This window comes from Mesocricetus auratus, unplaced genomic scaffold, assembly GCF_017639785.1.
Source record: "Mesocricetus auratus isolate SY011 unplaced genomic scaffold, BCM_Maur_2.0 Super-Scaffold_100014, whole genome shotgun sequence".
NCBI classification, from domain to species: domain Eukaryota; kingdom Metazoa; phylum Chordata; class Mammalia; order Rodentia; family Cricetidae; genus Mesocricetus; species Mesocricetus auratus.
Genome location: NW_024429197.1, coordinates 7253164 through 7276371, shown reverse-complemented (window position 1 = coordinate 7276371; position 23208 = coordinate 7253164). Strand labels below are relative to the sequence as shown.

At 51.8% G+C, this 23208-nt stretch overlaps 1 protein-coding gene across 6 annotated transcripts; it reads left to right on the top strand.

Annotated features, from left to right (window-relative positions):
* E2f2 (E2F transcription factor 2) lies at positions 1 to 22513 on the top strand. 6 transcript variants are annotated; one of them, XM_040756342.1, is made up of 7 exons: positions 1 to 691; positions 6003 to 6108; positions 7805 to 8018; positions 8737 to 8895; positions 10004 to 10118; positions 12292 to 12484; positions 19328 to 22513. In XM_040756342.1, the coding sequence occupies exons 1-7, from the start codon at positions 431 to 433 to the stop codon at positions 19594 to 19596; spliced, it is 1317 nt and encodes a 438-aa protein (XP_040612276.1). In that variant the 5' UTR covers positions 1 to 430; the 3' UTR covers positions 19597 to 22513. The 6 variants fall into 6 exon arrangements, with proteins under 6 accessions (XP_040612276.1, XP_012976655.1, XP_040612277.1 ...); XM_013121201.3 differs by having other exon boundaries at positions 4 to 691; positions 7805 to 8024; XM_040756343.1 differs by lacking the exons at positions 1 to 691; positions 6003 to 6108; positions 7805 to 8018 and adding an exon at positions 8031 to 8231 and having other exon boundaries at positions 8739 to 8895.
* Positions 22514 to 23208: the final 695 nt, after the last annotated feature.

The window sequence follows — 23208 nt, the reverse complement described above, 5'->3', positions numbered from 1 at the left end:
AAAAGAAAGAAAGAAAAGAAAAGAAAAAAGGAGCCCGAGCAAGGGCCAGGGACTAGGGTGCAAGCGGAGAGCTCAGCGGGGCGTGCAAGACACCCCTCGCGGGTCAGAGCACACGCGTGTCCGCGGAGTCCGTGGGCATCCCGGGACGCTTTCCCGCGCCGGCGCGATCCCGGGATCCCAGACATTCATTCGGGACACGGGCCGAGCCGGGCCAGCCCCTGGCAGTGGCACCCGCGCCACGCGATCCCCGAGCAGTGATCTACGAGCTCGGCGGCGCTGGGCGGCGGGCCAGGAGGGGAGGGTCCGGCCTTGCCCCGCGGGCGTCCATTGGCGGCTGCTCCCGGCGTCCGCGGCGCAGCCGGCTGCAAAGCCCGCAGGTGCCCCGCGCGCGCTCGCCAGACCCGGGTGGGTAGGGGGCGCCGCACTCGCCATGCTGCGCGCGCCGCGGACCCTGGCTCCGGCCACAGCGCAGCCCACAAAGAGCTTGCCCGCGTTGAACCCCACCGAGTTGTGGCCTTCGGGTCTCAGCAGCCCCCAGCTCTGTCCGGCCACCACCACCACCACTACGTACTACACTTCGATTTACACGCAGACGGTGCCTTCCGCTACGGCGCTGGGCACCTGCCTCGACGCCACTCCCCACGGACCCGAGGGCCAGATTGTGCGATGTGTGCCCGCAGGCCGGCTGCCGGTAATGCTGGGGACCCCCCTCTGTGCTTCCCATATGCGTGTTTGGGGTGGGGGAAGGAAGGAGGGCTCCTGGGGCTCAGTTTGAGTACAGCTGGTTGAGGTGGGGGAGTGGTGCTAGCGGTGTTGAGAACGTTTTCTTACTGTATGAAATAATCTCACCTCCTACTATAGTGGGATGAGCACTGAACTGGGAGTCTGGAGACCCAGCCCAATCCCCGTAGGGCCAGTGTGACCTTGAGAGAGTCCACAAGCCATAGACATTGCTATAATTCATTCATTTCTCCATTGTTTACACCAGAAACCAGCACCTGCTATCGCAGGCCAGGGGCTTGGCCTTTGGCGTTTCCTGGTGACAGGAGGCTAGATGCCGTGGGTCTCAGGTCCAGCCTCGTATGGACAGAGTGATCTATCTAGCCAGGTCCTTCTCAAGTGGTATTTGTCCTCAGGTCCTCCCCACAGTCTGGTCATCCTCTGACACTGCCAGTAGCAGATGCAAATGTAGTTAGTCTCTTGGAGTTCCTGTTCAGTTGGACTGTGTCCTCAGTCCTGCAGACCTGTTGTCAAGGAGGCCTGGTGTGTGGTGGCTTTGGGCTGTAGCCCAGGGTGTGTGCTGTGGGAGCAGAAGCAGCGTGGGAATAGGCCTCGGGCAGCCCCCTGGTCATCACTGCATATTTGGATAAGTCAGGGCCTCTGTTTCCCCTTTACATTTATGTGGGGGAGGGGGCTGTTTGTGCTACATTGTGTGTGGAGGTCAAAGGACAACTTTCTGAGTTGGGGTTTTTTACTACTTCCCGAGTGGGTCCCGGGGATCAAACTCAAGCTGCCCAGCTTGGTGGCAAGCTCCTCTACCCACTGAGCCATCTTGACAAGCCGGAGTTTCCTCTTTCAGACTCTTTCAGAAATGCACCTTCCTCTGTCACTTCCAACTCAGGTTTTGGAAGCAGGTGCCAAGGAGGGGAGATGGTATTAAGTCTAGGGACAGGGATAAGAGCATCCGTGTCCCCTGGGCATTCTGGATGACCTGTGCGTCTGTCAGGGCTCAGTGATCTTGGGAGCCACAGGGATCACCTCTCTGGCTACAGGCAGAGCCTCACTGCTGCCTTTGGAGTCAAGCTGTGTTTCACCTTCCCAGATCCCTTTCCCTGGTGGTGTGGGAAGTGTCTCCCTGTTTTACAGGTCAGGGTGATGAGGATAACTGTCTCTTGTCTTACCTGGTGTTCAGCATTTTTCAGCCTAATGCATTTGTGTAGCTTGTGAAGGAAATCGAACAAGAAGCCTTGTGTCACAGAGGCAGAAAACTGAGGGTCAGAGGTCATTTGGGGAGATGGGTCCAGGGACCTGACCCACAAGTCAGCTCTCTGAATGCAGCCTTGGAGCTAGGTGGCCCCCGGAAAGGGGACTCTGTGGCAGCTAATGTCTCCTTTGACCACCTGCTCCTGGATGTACAGTGTCAGGAACAGCTGGGGCTTAGAAGCGTTTTGGGCCTTCCCCACCAACTCTGCATCTGTCGGTCCTACCCTCCCAGGGCGGGCTCAGGGATCTTAGCCAGAGCAGCCCTTGCCTGCCAGGCACTGTTTGGCACTCTTCGCCAGTGATCTTGGTTAAGATGCTCGGGATGAGGCTCTCTGCAGGTGAGAAACTGAGCAGAGGTGAAATCACATGCCAAGAAGAGGGGGTGTCCTTGCATCAGACTCCCTAAAGGCCTGCCAGGCCCAGGGCCCATCTCTGGTCCATCTCCAGATGCTGGGGCCCCAGTGCCCCGAGGGCAGGCCTAACCCCCTGCTTACTCATTTTACAAGGGTGTGACCTGGAGCTGCTCCAAACCCAACCTTGGGTGTGGCCTTCTGTTTTGTGGCTGCCAAGTGTGGGGGTGAGCAAGATTTGTTGGGGAGCTGGCCTTTAAAGGGGTGGTAACCAGGCTGAGTTGAAGAAGTAAGGCCAGGACTCAGGCCTCCTTGCTTCTGGACTAGTGTTCTCGATAGTCTCTAGAAAAGAAGGGGGTGCGGGTGGGGACACCTCTCCTTTTCAGAGTCTCACTGCTGGCCAGGCTCATGACATTTTCTATCCATTCTACAAGCTGGTTTCAGTGAGGATAATGGGGGCTCTTCATCTGTCTACACTGTCCCATTGCTGTCCTGGAACTTACTCTGTAGACCAGGCTGGCCTCGAACTCACAGATCTGTCTGCTTCTGCCTCCTGAGTGCTGGGATTAAAGGCCGCTATGCCTAGCTGTTGTTGTTGTTGTGAGATAGGGTGTCACTATTGCCGATCTGATCCTGGATGCCTAGACTCAAATGATCCAGTTTAGCTAGGCACACATACACTCCTGTAGCCCTAGCACTGGGGAAACTGAGGCAGGAAAACTGTTGAAAGTTCCAGATCCAGCTGGTCATGGTGGCTCAGGTCTTTAATTCCAGTACTCCAGAGGCAGAGGCGGGTGCATCTCTGTGAGATTGAGGTCAGCCTAGTCTACATAGAGAGGTTCTAGGAGAGCCAGGGTGCATAGTGAGACCTTGCCTCAAGATAAAAAAAAAATACTGCCTTAGCCTCTGCAATAACTTAGACTATAAGCTGAATGTATGTACATGCATATTTTTAAACTCTACTGACACCCGGCCAGAAGATGACACGAAGGCTTGGGGATAGGGTGACCTGTCCCAGGCTGTCCTGCTCTCATGAACCTTTGGAGCCAACAGCAAAGTGGTCCCTAAATTTTCTCTCACCCCAGTGCCTGCCTAAGAAAGGAGACCCAGGTCCCTGCTGTGTGACCTTGGGCCAGTCACTTCCCTCTCTGACCAGACCTCTCACTTGGCTGTCCTGCTGGCTCTCTGGGGCTGCCTGAGCAAGGGGTGTATTCTACCCCCAAGGACTTGGCAATCGGACTTAAATCCTAACCAGGACAAAGGGGCTGGTTCAGAGGGTCCAGATTAGAGCCACACTGGCCTCTGGGTGTGGTCACAGACTTTTGCTCTCCTTAGCCCCTGCTGTCTCTGAACTTCACCCACGGTGATACCCATGCCTGAGTGGCGGGAGGCCCCTCACCGGCCTGGGCAGAGTACATGCACTTGCTGACTCTCCTCAGGAGCAGGCTGGCCCAACTCAGTAGGTGGGTCAAGGTCACCCGACTTCCCAGCTCACCTGGCTAAGGAGGGGGAAGTCTACTTTTGACCCCATCTGACCCCAGGGCCTGTGCTCAGCCTCTCCTGGTGCTTTCTCTCTGCTACCTGACTCGATCCAGCCACACGATGACGACGAAAAGGAGGAGGCAGTGTGTGATGTGATGGGAGCAGATGGCACAGCCCACATACTAGCAATTCCTGAGGGAATGTATGTGGATGGCTCTTGTAGCTGGCACATGGCTCTGGAGTTGGGCAGACCTGGGTTCAAACCCAGGCTCTGCTTTTGTCTGTGTGACCCCAGGCCTGCCTTGTAACTTAGCCTCTCTGTATGGACTTGTCTGCCAGGACCGACTGTCAGTGCTGATCCACTTCGGGACTGAGCGGATGTGATTGGCCGGTCAGGGTTCCCTCCTGCTCCCTGCCGTGCAGGGGGCAAGCGCCCTTCTGATGGGGAGTTGAGAGTGTGGGATGAACTGGAACGTGACTTGGCCGGTCCCCCATCTCCCCGTCCTTGTATGGTGGGAGGGGGGTAGAGTGAATCATTTGCTCGAGACAAAGTCCGTGGAGCCCACCTGGCCTTGCTCACAGCAGCTGTGCAATGTGACTAGTGTTGGGGGCTCAGTTGGAGCCGGCGCTGGAACCCAGCTTGGGTTGTGTAGCAGGGCTCAGCGGGCCACTGGCTGGGCCTTTCTCTGATGACAGGATGGGGCTAGGACTCTTGGTCAGGTGAGAGGTAGGTGAGGGATACTCAGGGGACACTCTCTGAGGAACGAGTAGGGGAAGTGTTTGGGTTCCATCTGAGCGTTGGTGTGGGGTGGAGGGTTGAAGTAACAGGCTCCTGAAAGCAGTAAGCAGAACTCTTGCACCAGTCTGGGGAGACTTCCTGGAGGGGGCAGGAGTTGAGGGGAACTGACACCTGTCAGGCCAGCTGTGCTCAGCAGCAGTTAGAAGGCTCAGCCCTGCCGAGCAAGCGTGACCTCACCACTAAGTGTTAAAACAGACCTCTCAAGTGGGTGGGGGTGTCTAGGGGACAGAGAAGGAAGGAAACAGGCTCAATGGCCCCAAAGGGTGTGTCCAGGAAGATGTTGAGATCGTGCTTGGGGAATAGACTATGCATTTCCTGAGACCCTACTGTGTATCTCATCCTGAGAACTCCACAGAAGTTACGACCAAGTCCTTGCCATAGCCCTCCATGTCATGATGTTCTGCCCATTTTACAGAGCAGGAAACGGAGGCTCTTAGCTATGGTATCCCTAGGTCACACGGTGAGCCTTCAGAGGTGCTGGAGATCCCAGCTGGCCCTTTGCCCAGTGCCCCAGTGCCCCAGTGCCTCTGCCCCACCCCTGCCCAGCCCTAACCATCAGGGAGGCCCTTTCTGGGCAGTGCAGCTAGAAGCCTCATTGTGGCCCTGTGGTGGTGGTGGGTGGTGTCTGGGTAGAAAGCAGCAGATGGGCTGTGGTTTGGTTTCCCCAGCAGGTGTTTCCCAAGCTTGGCGGGAACTGGGAGGGGCAGCAGGGCCTCAGCTGCTTGTCCTTAAGACACTGGGGAAGGATTCATTGTGTCTCAGCAAAGAGAATGACAAGCTGTCTATTCAGGAGGCCCTGGACCCTCAAGCTGGGGGCCAAATGGGGAGGGGGAGTATCTGTACTGTTTCCCAATGTGGGCACCTCCCTGGGGTGTGGCACTGAGCCAGGAAGTCCCCTGGGCCTGGGCGGATGCTGGTCCCACCCTGATAAGGGCCAGCTGTGCTGCTGTGATGGGCACCAGGTCTGTCTGAGCCAGCTGCTTCAGAAAGGGGCCAGTCTCCAGCCTGATGTGGTTTAGGCCCCTCCCACTTCTTCCTCTGTGTGTGTGTGTGTGTGTGTGTGTGTGTGTGTGTGTGTGTAGAGAGAGACACAGAGAGAGAGACAGAGACAGAGAGAGAGTTTCATTGGGTAGATGACTCAAGGGGTCAAGGGGTTGGCCCACAGAGGTAGGAATTTTATTTGTCCCTCAGAAAATATGGCACTCTCTTCGCTGGGCATTGACATTTCCTCCTCAAGGAGTTCAGTCAGCCACGCTGTACCAAGGGCTGATGGCAAACACCAGGAGGTGGCTGCTGGTGGGCTCCTTGCCCCGGCTGCAGTTCAGGGAAAAGGCTAAGGAAAACCAATTCTAATTCTTTCTCTTCCCCCTCTCTCCTGTCTGTCAAAGGCCAAGAGGAAGCTGGACCTGGAGGGCATTGGGAGGCCTTCGGTCCCTGAATTCCGGACTCCCAAGGGGAAGTGCATCCGAGTGGATGGTTTGCCAAGCCCCAAAAGTAAGAGTTTCTGATGGGCACCTGCAGCAGGGTGGGAGCTCGGGGTAGGAGGCAACAGCGCTACCCATCCGTCACCAGCACAGAGTCTGTTTCAGACCGTTTTCTTTCCCAAGGTTTCTGGTGTATTCTCGCACTTGATTCTGCCCAGTAGGCAGGAGTATGTCCCATTTACTGATGAGGCAACGTAGGAGAACTCAGGACTTGGCCGAGGTCACACAGCTAGTCAGTGGAATCAGGACCAATGCCTCACACTGCTTCTTATACGCCAGGCACCTGCTCCCCAGAGCTGACCACCACCTCTAGTGTTGACTTGGGAGCTTCGTATCTTTTTAAGCTTTCGTGGTTGGGTTAATCTGACATTTTCTGCAAGAGCTCTGGGAGGATCAGACATAACTAACTGATTCAACAGGAACTAGAGCTCGGAATAGTCCAGCCTGTGCATCCGCAGGTCTCTCGAGGCTGTGCTGCTAGAGCCTTCCTAACGCTAAGCCAGAAAGAATTCCTGCTGCTGAGATTTCCAGTCATTATTCTGGTTAAACTGGGAACGGAAGCCAGCGTGTCCAGGAGATATATGAGTTTCCCCAGAGACCTAATGAGGGCACGTGTCTAGGTAGAATGCATGTAAGTCAGGAACTGGGGGGTCCAGGTAAGGGCTCCACGTCTCTTGACTGGTTCACTCTTCTGTGAACCCTTGTTATCTCATGTAGATTCGGCACAGCTAGGTCAGGGTGGGGAGAAAGTTTATTCAACTGATTGATTAGAGGTTACCTAGAACCAAGACATAAGGATTCCAGATAGTACACCCATGGACTATTAATGTCTGCCACAGACGCAAAACCAGACTAAGTAGCACGTGTGTCAAATGCTTGGCTTCTATGTGTTAAGGGATTCTCAAGTTCCCTTCCAGAGGCACCTGAGACTAAAATTTAGTTCCCATGATTAGTTTGGCCACCAACTTCTATGTGACTTAAAGTCATTTGATTGCAAAAGCTCCCTTGTGCTTTTATTCGCAGCAGCTGAGTGGTGGTGTTGCAACATCAACTTTATTGAGAAAGGGACCTTTTCCATGAACCTGGTTCATTTGATGTTTGATGTTAGATGATTCCCCTCAGATAATTATTGGGCTACACAAGGAAAGGCAAGTGTGGATCTATAAAAATGTTCTCAAATCCAGGCTTGTCCTTCCCTCCCGACCATAATTCCTAATTCCCGGTATAATTGGCCGGAGAGGATAATGGTTTAGGAAACTGCCTACGTTTGAATCCTAGTTTGCCACTTGCTGAATGAAACAAACGAATGACTTAGCCAATCTGCTTCTGTACAACACTGTAGGGTATTCGCTTAAGGAAGTTGCCCAGGACAGTGACCCTCCCAACAGCATGCAGTTGTTGGAGCTGTTGCTATGTCTGCTCTGAGCTGTGGTGGAAAGGTACCCTGAACCCGGAGTCGCGACACTTGGCTTCCGGTGTCTGCAGCGCCCCCTGGCGGTGAGACCTGGAGCAAGCCTGTTTCCCCCTCGAGGTTACGGGTTCCTGGTCTGTGAGGCTGTGGAGACCCCGCTGCCTGAGTGCTCTGCACGTTGGACAGTTCTCGGTGAAGGGTGGTAGAAGGTGTTGTTTAATGGATCTGAACTCCTGGAGAGAACCCAGGCTGGCTCCCCCAGGGCAGCGTGTGAGTGGGGCCTCTTCTTCCTCAGCCCCCAAGTCTCCTGGGGAGAAGACACGCTATGACACGTCGCTGGGGCTGCTCACCAAGAAATTCATTTACCTCCTGAGTGAGTCGGAGGATGGGGTCCTGGACCTGAACTGGGCAGCTGAAGTGCTGGATGTGCAGAAGCGGCGCATCTATGACATCACCAACGTGCTGGAGGGCATCCAGCTCATCCGCAAGAAGTCCAAAAACAACATCCAGTGGGTGTGAGTGCCTGGGCCAGGCCATGGCACCAGCCAATGGGTGCATGTGTTGGGGGCGGGGCCGGGGACAGTAGCCAATGGGTGTGAGTTTTGGAGTTCCCTCCCCAGCAACAGGCAATCCACAGCAAGTACGGCGTGGTTGGTGGCCAAAGTCAACCAATAGGTCTACGAGGAAGGGCAGAGCCAGTGTGTTTGAGTGGGACGGGACAGGTATTAAATGCTGGCGTGATAGCAAGAGCAAGGAGACCGGGGCAGAGCTGAGTAGTTCTCGGGCTGTAAAGGCCCCGGAGGACCCCAGCTCATTATGTCCCGGTCCCCAGGACCCCTCCTCTTTAAGAAAGCCCCTTGGGAGCTGCACAGGTGTGGGTCAGACTCCTCCCCACAGCTGCAAGGTCTGAAAGTACCCTGGCATGAACCCTAAGGGAAACCCAGGAGCGGAGCCAAGGCTAAAGTCAATAGTACCTTTCCATCCGGTGGAGGCGGGGGCATAAGGATAGATCCAGGGGTTCGGTCTCCTAATGTCTCACCTACCCCCAGACTTCAAGTGCCGGTCCACGACAGTTCCCAGGGAGGTGGGCCTCATGTGTCCTGGGCACCACCGCAGACTCGCCCTGGCTTGGACTAGCCCTCTCATGCAGTCGTGCAGAGCAGCCCTGATGATGGTAGGGACAATGAATACGTGCTGACACTGACATTGGGGCTGCTCTGTTCCCAGAGGCAGGGGAATATTTGAAGACCCCACCCGACCCGCCAAGCAGCAGCAGCTGGGGCAGGAGCTGAAGGAGCTGATGAAGGCAGAGCAGACCTTGGACCAGCTCATTCAGAGTTGCTCGCAGAGCTTCAAGCGCCTGACCGAGGATAATGCCAACAAGAAATATTCTTTCTGCAGAGAGATGGGCAGGGGCAGGGCTGCTGGCTGCTGAAATCGACACCCAGCTGATTTCTTACCTCCTTCCTGGGACTAGCTCCCTCTAGGGGACTGTCCTATCTGTTTCTCCCTGTCAGGCTTAGGAAAGTTGGGGGTCCTTCCTTCCTTTCCTTCTTAAGGATTATTTTATGTATGAGTTCTCTATCTACATGTGCAACTTTATGCCAGAAGCAGACATCAGACTCCACTGTAGATGGTTGTGAGCCACCACGTGGTTGCTGGTGTACTGTGTTGATGATGGCTAGCTGGAATGGGTGTTTGGATCCGATCTAGATTTCCCTTCTTAATTTACTGTTTTGTTTTTAGTTACATGTCTTTATTTGTGTGTTGGGGGCGGGGCGCATCGTGCTGGTGGCACATATGTGGAGATCAGAGGGTAACTGCTTGGAGTCAATTCTTTCTCTCCACCATGGAGGTCCCAAGGATCAAATTGTCGTGCTTGGGGTCAAGTGTCTTTTCTCTGAGGCATCTTACCAGCCCAAGATTTTATTTTGTATTTCTTCTTCTCCTTTTATTTAGTCTTTGACAATTTCATGCATGTGTACATTGATCACATCTACTTCCAGTTTCCCTCTCTGACCCCCCCCATACAGCCCCTTCCGCCTTCATATCCTGTCTTCTTTGTTGTTTTCTGTAACTCACTGAGTCTACCTGGTGCTGCCTGTTGGAATGGTGACTGGGTTACCTGGCTTCGTGTAATATTTTCATACATATTTCCTATTTTCATTTTCTTTTATGCTGAATCATTTCTGTTGAGTCTGTACCATATTTTCAGCATCCATTCATCTGTCGATGGGCACCTAGGCCCACCCAATTTCCTTGTGGTTACAGACAGCCACATTAAACGTGGGTATTGCAATCTGTTTTCCTGTGGGAGGAAGGTGACTTATGCTATTCAAAGAACAGGTTATGGTCATTTGAAGCTTTTTCTGAACTGTTTCACGTGTGAGGATGTGATATTCAGAGGTTTACAAGAGGAGATAAAAGTCCCCTGGCAGGCTGGGGGTGTGCATTTTGACACGGCGGTCGTTTTTCTTAACTTTCCTGCCCCTACACTGGCCTATGTGACCTACCAGGACATCCGTGCTGTGGGCAACTTCAAGGAGCAGACGGTCATCGTAGTCAAGGCCCCTCCACAGACAAGACTGGAAGTCCCTGACAGGGCGGAGGTGAGAGGGAAGCCCTGGGTGGAGAACAGGGTGGGAATGCACTGGGTAGCTCTGTAGAGTCTGCCTGGCACTGCCAGCCCCGGCTCCACTGGTCCTTCTGGGGTCTGGGGCAGAAGTGGCAGAAATTGGGAAGAAAAATGGAGGCTAATCACTGGCCCGAGGACTTCCCTGGTTTTGCATAGATTTTCTCCTTTGCATTCCTTTTGTGTGGGTTCCTGTGCACGAACACAGGTGTCCCCACGGAAGCCAGTTTAGGACTCACAAGAATCCTCACCCACTGTCCATGTTCTCACAGGCTCAAGATGAAGACAGTTTTTCTTTGGTGCTGAGAGTGGAACCCAGTGCCTTGAGTGTGCTGGCACATTCTCCAGGACTGAGTCAGCCCTGTGCCCTGACTGTGTGGGTCAGGTTAAGGTTACTATGTAGCCCAGCCTAGCCCCAAATTCCTGGTCTTCCTGCCTCTGCCTCCCAAGTGCTGGTTTTAGAGGCAGACATCACCATTTATATCATAAGATCAAATTAAGAAAGAAAAAAGTCTGAACATTGTATTTATCTAGTTAATCTGTGTGTGTGTATAAATGTTAGAGACAACTGGAAGGAGTCAGTTTTCTCCTGTGTACCATCAGGCTTGGAGCAGGGTTTTTTGTTGTTGTTTTTGTTTTTTCCTGCTGATCAATCTCTCTATCCCAAGATGAAAATTCTTTTTTTTTGAGATTGATTAACATTTTTATTTTTATGTTTGGATGTATTGCCTGCATATATTGTTGGTGTACCATGTATATGCAGTGCCTGTGGAGGCCAGAAGAGGGTATTAGATTTCCTTGGCACTAGAGTTATATAGGCTGTTGTGAGCTGCCCTGTGGGTGCTGGGAGTCAAACCTGGGTCCTCTGGAAGAGCAGCCAGTGCTCTTAACCACTGAGCCATCTCTCCAGCTCTTAACCAAAATCCTTAATACTCCTCATGAAGCCTTGGCTGCACTGAGCCCAAAGGACTCCACTGGATTCCTCTCCCAAGCCATCTCCATGGCTCTGCGCTTTGGTACATCAGGCTGTCTGCAGTCTGTCCTCGGTGCAGGACCTTTGCACACGCTGTCCCCTCTAGCTGGAATGCACTTCCCTCTCCCTGCCTGGTGGACTGCTAGCCACCCTCAGGTTTCAGCTTGACACTGAGTCACTTCCTTCCTAGTCAGCCTCAGACTAGATCCAGTTTCTTTTTTTTAAGGACACTAAATCTCAGTTCTCAGGCCCATCTTTGACACAATTCCTTGCAGACTTACTATGTAACCAAAGATGACCTTGGAATTCTGATCAAGACTCTTGCCTCTGCTTCCAGAACACTGGGCTTAAGGGCGTACTCGACAACACTCGTTTAGGTGGTGTTAGCACGGAACCTGGGCCTTCTACCTGCTAGGCAAGCATTCCGTCGGCTGAGCTAGATGCCAGCCCCTGTTAGGGGTTTAAGCTTTAGGGAAGAATGTGTTGCTCAACTTCTGTCAGGGTGTGGCACATATTGAGGGATCCAGAAATGACATCTTTGAAGGAACCCATACCACAGAGGTAATGAAAGCCCCACCCCTCAGCGCAGGGCCTGGTGGGTCGGGGGAGACCCAGGCAATGGGACTGTTATTTCTTGACTGAAAATGTGTTTAAAGGACAAGTGACAAGCCCTGGATTTTGGAGATTGGAGTCAAAGTTTAATTTGGGGGTTCAGACCAGGGTTCCCATCTGTCCAGTGCTCTCTATCCCTGCCCACCTTCTCTGCTGTTCTCAAGTGGGCTCTCGGCTTGTGGTAGAGCGCATGGGCCAACAGCTCAGCCTCCCCTGTAGTAAGAGACCTAATGCTGGTTGGATGTGTGACATGTGACACCCTGAGGGAGCCACATAACCCTGGACTCTCCCAGCTGCATCACAAGTGGGGCCACAGGAGTTGGAAGGCCACTTCCACAGACTTCAGGGCAGGCTTATTTCCCCAAGGGAAAATCAAGGTTTCCTCCCTCCAAGGGGACTTGCATATGGGACAATGGAATGGTGATTTTTCTCCCAGCAGGGCAGGGAGGACAGTGTCCAGCTCAGGGACTGAGCTTGCACACATGGGTAGCACTGTGTCCATTCATACCAGCCGACCTGAGAGTCTGCGTCCAGCATTGTGAGATGGTTTCTCTTCCTCCTCCAGGAGAACCTGCAGATTTATCTAAAGAGTACCCAAGGGCCCATTGAAGTCTACCTGTGCCCGGAGGAGGTACAGGAACCAGACAGTCCTTCCAAGGAGACCCTCCCTTCTGCCTCTACCCTCAGCCCCGTCCCTGACTTCCCCGTGTCCAGCTGTAGCACTGATCCTGGGATCGCAGAGACTACGCCATCTTCAGGTAAGCCCTCCACCCCTTTGGAGAGGACGTGAGCAGAGAAGTGGGCCTAATTCTTCCCTGTGTGCATTTGTTGGATACCCAGCATTCCAGGCAGATAAGCCCAGTGTCCCTACATGTGATAACAGCCCTTCATGCTTTGCAAAAGGCTCGTGCCTCCCTGTCTCACCAGGGGAGCCAGAGCTGCCCTGGGGCAGCTCAGCCATTCATTCCCTCTGATGTGGGCCCTTCAACAGTTCGTGCTTCAATTTCCTCATCGGTAGATTGGACAAGAGTAGTTAATATTTAACTCTGAGGTTATTAAAAGGATTAGTGAACTAATGTGAGCCCAGTGTTTGACCTGGTAATGGCTGTTACTGTCATTTTTACTGCCACAATTGCTATGAGGTTGGCTCACAGCCAAGCACGTGGCACTCAGCGAGCCACAGTAAGTGGTGGCGCGTGTGTGTGTGTGTGTGTGTGTGTGTGTGTGTGTGTGTGTGTGTGTGTGTGGTGTGTGTGTGTGTGTGTGTGTTGTGTGTGTGTGTGTATGTGGTGTGTGGGAGTTGAACCTGCGGCATTATGCTTCCTAAGTAAGTGAGCGCTACACCACCGAACTTCAGCAACGAGCCACACTCTTAGCCTGTGGGTTTTCTTTTCTCAATATTTTTACTTTTTTAAATTAAAACTTTATCGTAAGGAGTTTGTTAATAAAAAAAAAGCATTGCACACTGAAATGAACCAGATACAAAGTCTATACATCTCGATATACTTTTATACTATGAGAATAGCCAAGGCTGCTGGGCGGTGGTGGCTCACACCTCTAATCCCAGCACTGGGGAGGCAGAGGCAGGTGGATCTCTGAGTTCAAGGCCAGCCTGGTCTACAACCAGGACAGCCAGGGTTGTTGTTACACAGAGAAACTCTGTCTCGAAAAAAGACAAAAAACTGGGGAGCAGGGGGGTGGGGAGGTGGGGGGGGACCAAGGTCAAAGAGAAGACTCAGCTGCTGAGATGAACAAACAGGCCCAGGTTAAATTCCCAGCACCTGCATGTAGCTTACAACCATCCATCACTGCAGTCCAGGAGAGCCAGTGACTCTTTTGGGCACACCCCAGCATCATACAAAATCTGTCTCTCTCTCTCTCTCTCTCTCTCTCTCTCTCTCTCTCTTTCTCTCTCTCTCTCTCTCTCTCTCTCTCTCTCTCTCTCTCTCTCTCTCTGTCTCTGTCTCTCTGTCTCTCTCTCTCACACACACACACAAACCATATACACACACTCCTCATGCAATGCACTTATATTTATATCTATGCAGACAAAATATTCATATACCTAACATAAATAGAAATTTTAAAAAAGCATTCTAAAGCTGTGGGGCTTCCCATTAGATTTCACACCAATTACTGAATATGTTTATGTTCTTAGGCCAGCCTGGTCTACCACCTAAAACTTAGAGAATTGGAAACATGATTACCTTTCTAGTCTCAGAATCAGACTGGCCTGGAACTCACAGAGATCAGTCAACCTGTCTCTGCCTCCTGAGTGCTGGGATTAAAGGTGTAGTCCACCACCTGGTGTTAGGGTTTGTTTTTTGTTTTGCTTTGTTCTGCTCCATATTGGGCATTTGCATTCCATAGCACATCTTGGAGGAGGTTTCATTACTCCTGGTTTAGTGGAGAGACAATGAGTTTGGCCAAGGACAGGCAGCTGGGAGCAGCACAGTGGTGTCCTGACCCTTGCTCCACAGGGACCCAGAGCTGTGTCCTCAGGCACAGGATCAAGCAAGAAGGGCTCCTGGCTGGAGGGCCCACACCTGGCTGGGGGGCTGGGGAGTGGGTGGTGGGTGCAGGAGTTGATGGAGCCAGAAGTCACCTCTGCAGAATGGCCTAGCCTTCTACTAGGATTCTGCCCCAGGTCAGACAAATAGGTTTTCAGGGTCAAGTAGACCCGAATTCCACCTTTGGTTTTTTTGTTGTTTTGTATTGTCTTTTTGGATCCTTAAGGAGAACCCTAGTGTTTTTATTTAATTTTTGTCACATTTATTTATTCATTCGGGTCCATGTACCACCCACAACTTGCAGGGATTGTTTTTCTCCTTATACCATGTGGGCAAGTCACCAAGCGCCTTGTGTCTGTGAGCCGTCTTGGAAGCCCAAGAACCTTAGTGTCTGAGGAAAGGCAGAACTGGGATTGGCCTGATGGGAAAGGCATGGTGTGATGTTTCACAGGACATAGGCTGCTCCTGTGTCAACACAAAAGTTGACACATTCCAGCCTTGCAGGTCAAAACGGGCTTGTTTTCATATGGCCAACGAGCTAATGATGGCTTTGAACGCCTGTTTTTCTTCGTCTTTAGTGGTTGTGCTAGGAACCGAGCTCAGGACTTTGCACACGCTAGGCAAGTACCCTACCTTGGTTTTTACATTTTTCAAGAGTTGGGAAGGGGACTAGAGAGGTGGCTCAGCTGTTAGGAGCATTTGCTGTTCTTGCAGAGGACCTGAGTTCCATCCCCAGCACCCATGTGGTGACTCCATAACTCCAGTTCTAGGTGATGTGACGCCCTGTTCTGACCTCTGCTGGTCCTGCATGCACACAGTACCATACATACATGCAGGCAAAATGCTCATACACATAAAATAAATAAATCTAAAAAATTTAAAAAAAGGAGTTGGGTAGAGGGCAACTGTGTTACAGGGGACACATGTGTCCCACAAAACCTAAAATACCGTCCAGCCCTGGACAGAAGTTTATTGACCTTGATCTCATTCTACATGATGGAACTGGTGCCCAGAGAGAGCAGGTAGCTTCTTTAAGGTCTCACAGCAAGTTGATGGGAGAGTTGGGACAAGAGCCCAGACTCGTAACTCTTCTCTAGGGACCCTCCTGAATGTGTCGCTCCGTGTGCCAGCCATCTGTCCCCTTGGGCACCTCCCCAGGCCCTATCTTTTATTCCAGACCTGTGCCCCACCCTGTTGTCCCTCCTGGTACTCTGCCCTCTTCTCTTAGCTGTCAACATGTATACGGCTCTCCAAAGTTAGAACTACTTGCATATGATTGTCTTTTCATGGAGACCGCTTTCTAGTGTAAGATCCAAAGCCCAGAGGCTGGGGTGGAGCTGAGGGGTAGAGTCCTGGCCTAGCCCCTGAGGCCCTGGGTCCTATCCCCAACACCCGGGGCAGGCAAGGGTAGAGCCAGTTTGCTTTTGACTTTATGCCCACTGAAGGAAGGAAAGGAAGTTATCTTGAAGATATACACTCCCACACTTGCATGCACACTCACAAAGATGCAAACAAGGGGACTGGAGAAATGGTTTAGCAGTTAAGAGCACTGACTGGCTGATCTTCCAGAGGTCCTGAGTTCAATTCCCAGCAACCACATGGTGACTCATAACCATCTGTAATAAGATCTGATACCCTCTTCTGGTATGGATGAAAACAAAGCACCCATATACATAAAATAAGCAAATATTTTTTTAAAAGATGCAAATATGGGCTGTATGTACCAAGTATGTGCAGTGCTCTGCAGAGGCCAGAGGAGGACATCAGATCCTTGTAACTGGAGTTATAGACAGTGGCGACCCCCCCCCCCCTTTTAGATGCTGGAAGCCAAACTTGGGTCCTCTTCAAGGGCAGCAAGTGCTCTTAACCTCTGAGCCATCCTCTAGCCCCCAAATAGAGTTATTTTTGAGGTGTGAGTACCAGAGGCCATGCCCAGAGTGGAGGGTGTAACAGACTTGGGATTTAAGGTTCTGGCATCTCCAGAGGAATTGCTAACTCTTTGTAACCTCATTTTCCTCTTGATAGAAGGGGCTCGAGTCGGGCGGTAGTAGTGCACACCTTTAGTTCCAGCACTTGGGAGGCAGAGGCAGGTGGATCTCTGTGAGTTCCAGACCAGCCTGGTCTACAAGAGCTAGTTCCAGGACAGCTTCCAAAGCCATAGAGAAACCCTGTCTAAAAAAAAAAAAAAAAAAGAAGAAGAAGAGAAAAGAAGGGACTTGAATAAGAGTTGCTTCCACACCTTGTCCAGACTCTGGCATTCTGGGATATAGGATCTGAAACTGGGGGGCTTGGGTTGAAACCCGTAGTCTCCAGGTTTGGGAGACCAAGTGAGGCAGGAGGAGTGTTTGAAGCCAGAATTTCAGGGCCAACCTTGGCAACATAGTAAGACTCAGGCTCAAGAGATACATAAACAAACAAATATTCACCTGGCCTAGTGGCAAACGCCTGTAATCCCCACTGATTGGGAGACTTGGACTATAGTGAGTTCAAGGACAGCCTAGGTAACTTAGACTCTGTCTGAAAATAACAAGTATAGAGAAGGTTAAGGAGGCTCAGTGGTAGAGTGTTTGCCTAGCATGTGCACTGGCCTCGCTTCTGTTACTGGTACTGCTTTGAAAGAAGGAAAGACAGACAGACAGACAGACAGAAAGAAAGAAAGAAAGAAAGAAAGAAAGAAAGAAAGAAAGAAAGAAAGAAAGAAAGAAAGAAAGAAAGAAAGAAAGATTGATTCTCTAAGAATGTTGCAGGGCCCATTCCCAGGGGATGACACCACCAGACTGTGGTTTTCCAAAACAGCTAATATGAACCGAGTACCCCACCTGTGCAGGGTCCACTGGAGTTTGGAGCTCTTCAGAGGAGGTGGAGCAATGGGTGTTACGAAGGACAGCTCCAGCCTGGCCGTGACCAGCAGGAAGGAGAGCAAGGTTCACCTTACCCCGTGACTTCCACAGGCCTCCCCTCAGTTTCCACTCCCCAAAATTCTGAGTAGTTTCTACCTTAGCCTCCTGGGAAGTCTGGGGCACCGAAGCCCACAGCTGATAAGAAGCAGGGCTGGGGTTTGCGGCCACATTCTTCTTCCCTTTGCCAGACCGCTTGCTGTAATCTCAGCAGCGTGTTAGGATTGTGATGTGCAGGGGATGGAACCTGGGGCCTGTGCACACCAGGCAAATACTCTATTGCTGAGTTATGCCTCCAGCCCCAAGCTTTAGTGATGGTGGCAGTTGTGTGTGTGTGTGTTACATGCACATGCATGTGTAACTATGCAAACACGTGCAGAGGCTAGAGCAGGACGTCGAGTGTCTTCCTTTGTCACCCTCTGAGTTGTTCCCTTGAGACTGATCACTGGGTATGGAGCTTGCTACTATTTGGCTAGACTGGCTGGCCCATGAGCTCTCAGGATCCACCAGTGTCTGTCTCCAGTTCTAGGGTTACAGGCACTTGCAGCCATGCCAGCCTTTATGTGGGTGCTAGAGATTCAAACTCCGGTCCTCCTGCTTGTAGTACAAGCCGTCTTAGCCACTAAGCTATCTCCCCAGATCCTGTTTGTCGTTGCCATGTTTCACGCTAGTCTCAAACTTATGACGCTTCTGCCGTTGCCTCCCAAGGGCCAGAATTAGAGGTGTAAGCCACCACTTGGCATGAAACTTTTGTTCTAGGTTTTTCTGTAAGAATTTAATAGATTGATGGGATTGCAGAGATGACTCAGTGGTTGAGAGCACTGACTGCAGCTGGGCAGTGGCGCATGCCTTTAATCCCAGCACTCGGGAGGCAGAGGCAGGCGGATCTCTGTGAGTTCGAGGACGGCCTGGTCTACAGAGTGAGTTCCTGTCTCGAAAAGACAAAAAAAGAAATAGAGCACTGATTGCTCTTCTGGAGGACTGATTGCTCTTCTGGAGGACCCGGATTCAATTCCAGCACCCACATGGCAGCGCACAACTGTCTGTAACTCCAGTTCCAGGGGACCTGACACTCACAGCAAAACACCAGTACACATAAAATAAAAAGAAGTAGATTTTAAAAAAGAATTTAATAGATTGATATTTTGCATTTGGTTTTTAGTTCACTTTGAACTAATTTCTGGAAATGATGTAAGGGTCTAACTTCATTTGTCTGCACATAGACATCCCTGTCACAGAACCATTTGTCAAAAGGACTGTCCCTTGTGGCTGGGAGGGGCAATGCTTTAAAATATACTTTTTTTTCCCCGTTACTTATTTGTGTGTGGGCATGTGCATATGAATACAAGTACTCACAGAGGCCAGAGGAGGGCATCAGATCCTCTGGATCTGGAGCTGCCTATTGTGAGTCACCAGGTGAAGATGCTGGGCAGCAAACTCAGGTCCTCTGCAAGAACAGCACACTGAGCCACCTCTTCAGCCCCGGAAGGATGCTTGCTTTCTTTCTTTCTTTCTTTCTTTCTTTCTTTCTTTCTTTCTTTCTTTCTTTCTTTCTTTCATTATGCAGTGCCTGCATGTATGCTTACATGTCAGAAGAGGGTACTCACTCATTACAGAACATCAGGAAGAGCAGCCAATGCTCTTAACCTTGGAGCCATCGCTCCAGCCTGGGAGGATGTTTTATTTATTTATTGGTTTTTCAAGACAGGGTTTCTCTGTATTGTTTTGGAGGCTGTCCTGGAACTTATTCTGTAGACCAGGCTGGCCTCGAACTCAGAGATCCACCTGCCTCTGCCTCCCAAGTGCTGGGATTAAAGGTGTGCGCCACCAACGCCCGGCTCAGGAGGATGCTTTTTAATGATAGACATTATTGGGGCGTCGTGTGCTGTGATGTTGTAGGAGAGTTGGGGAAGCTGAAGTTGCCGGAATGAGCAAATGGCTTCAGGAGCAGCCCTTTACAATAGCAGGGTGGGCTGGGTACAGAAGCCTGGGGTGGGCTTGGGGAGCAGGCTACTGCATCCAGTGGAGGACAGGGAGAGAGTAGAAAATGAGGTTTTTGTGACTGGTGCCTGAAGAGACAGGGTATCACCATGCCATTTAGTGGATGAGACAGAGGAGGGCCGGCCAGCCAGAGAGCCAGAAAACTACCCCGTGTGCTCAGGGCCAATCATGACTCTAGTCTCTTTGTCTCCAGAACCAGGGCTGATGCCCCAGCCGGCCCCGCCACCACCAGCACCATCCCTTGTCCCCTTGGAAACCACCGACAACATGCTGGAGCTGTCACACCCACTCCTGCAACAGACTGAGGACCAGTTCCTGTCCCCAATCCTGGCTGCCAGCTCCCCTCTAATCAGCTTCTCCCCGCCCTTGGACCAGGACGAATACCTGTGGGGCATGGATGAGGGTGAGGGCATCAGTGACCTCTTCGACTCCTATGATCTTGGGGACCTGTTGATTAATTGAAGAGCCCTGCCTCTGTCTCTACCTCCTCACAGATGGGGGACACTGGACACTAGGTGTCACCCTCTGTGTATGAGTGGCTCCGTTTCAGCCTTCCTTCCAGTGGAGGGCAGCTAGGGAGATGTGGAGAACGTGAGGAGTGTGTCAGGGGCTGGGCCCTGATCCTCCTCTTCTGACCTCTGACCCCTTCATGAAGGACAACAGGTGCAGGTGACCATGTTCAGGGAAAGGGTCTGCTGCCTCCTTCTGGGGGGCAGTTGGACCCTGGCTTTTTCGATAAGCACTTAATGCCTTTGTATTTATTTCAGGTTTGTTTGTTTGTCCGCCCTGAGTTTTAGCAGGGAGATTTGTAGTTAGTTTCTCCTCAGACAGGCTCTCCCATGCCCACTGTCTAAGGGAATACCTGGGCTTCCAGGAGCCAGGGCCAGCTCCTTGGTCCTCCCCCCACAATGGTACCTGGGTTTTGAGGAGAGTATCCAGTTTTGCTTGAATGTTAATTGCACTTAGGCCTTGTAATTCTAGTAAGGTGCAGGGCCCAGCCAAGGCGTCAGCTTCTCTTCCGCCCCAGAGAAGGTTCCAGTAGCTATCTTGGGAGAGATAGCATTGAGGTCCCCACAGGAACAGGTATCCAAGAAGGTTCCCTTCTTGGTTGGGTCCCTTATCTCTCCTGAACGTCAGAAAGTAAATACAGGCCTTTAGGAATTAGGCCAGAAGAGCCCCTGGGAAAAGCAGGAGGCACGTGTCCTACCTTCCTCAGAGCCTCTGCCTTGCCTGGTCAGAGACCTGGGGGGTGGAGGCAGAGACAAATGTGAGAAGAAACACCCAAGGGCTACCCATGCTTCCCTGGGAGGATTGTTTTGTTTCTTGGTCGTGGTTGTCGGAGGGGGAGTTTCCTTAGGGACAGGCCTTCCCAAGCCCTCACTCCGCTTCTGAGGTCCCAAGTGACTGGAGCCTGAGGGCAGGTTTGCACCTTTCCCCACTGGAATGCTAAGGGGGGATGGGGTGGAGTGGTCTTCACTGCTCCATGAGGAGATGGTGTGGGGATCTGGGAAGAGCCTTAGGTTTATTTCCCCATAGGCTGACCCTCCAGGGTCCCTGTGGTCCAGATGGAGACAGGAGTCCGCTAGTTTCCCTTGCCCTTTCTGGGATGGAGCATGCTCTGGGCTGAACCAAGGCCATGTGTTCTGGAGAGGCACACCCAAGGGAGAGAGGTCTTACCCACCTTCAGGGAGCTCAGGTTTCTCAGGGGCTCAGCAGGGCAGCACTTTTTTTTTTTATAAGTGTGTAGCATTAAATTGATTTAAAAGATAAAGTTGATTATGCCAGGTAACTCCTAGCTGGCTGACTGGCATTTGAAGTTTAAATGTTGGGCTGATGTGAACTGATGTCCACTTGGGGGATAATTTGTGTTATCCTTAGCTCAACTTCTTGGGCTCTCAAATTAGGCCCCTCCGGGAGTGGTTAGTGTCTCACAGCTGCCACACTTGGAATTTGTATGCTTTTACATCGCGTGTCTAGCCTTTTGACACTGCGATGTGACCTTGTCGTCTATAAAGTCCACACTCAAGAACTGCACAAGCTACCAAAAAAAAGAAAAAGAAAAGAAATCTCATGATGCTTTAAGGACGTTTACAGTCTTGTGTTGAACTGTGTCCATAGCTATCCGTGGCCTGTGCTGTAGGTTGGACATAGCTGCTACCAAGCACAGGGGCTTATCAGACCACATGGAAGCCCACCGTGCCCTGGAGCCACAGGTGACTCGAGGGATGAGGATGCAGCCTGGGCTCTGGTTTGATGCTCGGAGCCTGGAGGCAGCGTTGTTGTTCTCAGGTCTCTCTGCCGTTTAGCCATATGCCAACTCCAAGAAGGGAGATGCCTGACCTCTGAGCCTTGACCACTGGATGGAGAACTAAGGTTCTGGAGAAGAGGGCTGTACTTCCTGTCTGGAATGAGGCTAATAATGCAGTCCAGAATTCAAGTTCAGGCGCCAAAGGCCCAGCCCGGGGATGGACAGAGGCCTTCCCAGCAGCTGCCTCATGCTGTCCTGGCTGTCTCTTTTCAACCCTTAGGCGAGGGGCGGGACCTCCCAGGAGAAGCCCCAGGCTAGAGTGGGGAACAAGCTCAAGCCTCTTTCTTGCCAAATGATACTTGAGACCCCCAAGTTCCTTAAAATGCTTTAAAAGAATGGGGTGTGCCCCATTTGGAACAGTTTTGAGTGGTATTTCTTTTAGAACCCATGGGAGCGCTCATGCAAAGGTGGGAAAGATGCCAGTCTCTTTCCTAGATGCTCCAGCTCCACCAGCAAGCCCCCAAGTCATTTGTGTCCCCAGGGACATCAAGCACCTGGGGACCTCAGAGCACTTAGCAGAATTAAGTTTGTAAATAGGATTGGAAATGCACCAGTGGAGGTGTCAGGGTGAGTCAGTCCCTCCTCTGGGTGACCTGTCTAGCTGGTGTGTCCACGCAGAGTGAGTTTGTGAGCTTTGAGGGGGTGTGACTTGGTTTCCCCTCCCTGCGTGTTCTCGGCACAGGGTAGTGTTGTAGAGAGTTTGCTTGTGCCGGCCGGCATCAGGTGCCGTGTAGCTCTAGCACATCTGAAGCTTTTGGGGTTGATTAGAATCAGTTTCTTGGTTTCTGTCATTGTGCCCAGAGGCGCCACCTCACATACGTCCCTGTTCTCCCACAAGGCCCTTTAGGGACCACAGTGACCACAAGTCTGGCCGGCCTCTGGCCGCTGGGAGAGATGAAGTCTTGTGGGTGTTGTTTGTTTTGAGGGTGCTGGGGGGTGGGGTCTGGGGTCCCTGAGCTGGGGACTCCATGTGGGTCACCTACCTCCTCGTTTCACCCAAAGTCCTGCCTTGCACACCAGCGAGTTTCCTTCTGTTGTGATAATTGGGCATTAAACAGTGGCAGCTGGGAAGCTCTGGCTCAATGTCATTTCTTTCTGCAGTTCTGGGGATCCCACCCAGGACCTCATACATGATAAACACACCCAACCATTGAACTACCTGGGGATCCCACTCAGGATGTCAGACGTGTTAAACCCACCCAACCATTGAACTACCTGGGGATCCCACTCAGGATGTCAGATGTGTTAAACACATGCCTAACCACTGAACTAAACTACCTGGGGATCCCACCCAACCTCACATATGTTAAGCACATTCTCAACCATTGAACGAACTGTACCTTGGCCCTGCTGTGCTTCCTGAATGACACTTATTACTGAGGGTCTGGTTCCTTGACTGGGGGGGGTGAGGACCATAATTGCCCAGCTGATGTGCCCCATCCCAAGTGTCCTTACCCTGCATTGCTGTTCCCATGTTTGGGAGTTAGCAGTGTGACCCACCTTCGTCCCCTGTTCCACACAGGGTCATGGTTGCCCCTCTAATAGCCTCCCTGTTTCTAACCTCATCCATCACATCCTCTACATCTCAGAGCGCGGTCCCCAGAGCAGCAACTTCAGCATCACACGTGGGTGCAGGCACACAGAGGCCAAAGACAATTTCAGGTGTCTTATTCTCTGCAGACAGCCTCACTGAGCTAGAGCTGCCTATTTTACAACTAAGTTGACCGGCCGGCAAACCTCAGCAATCCTCTTGTACTTACCTGCCC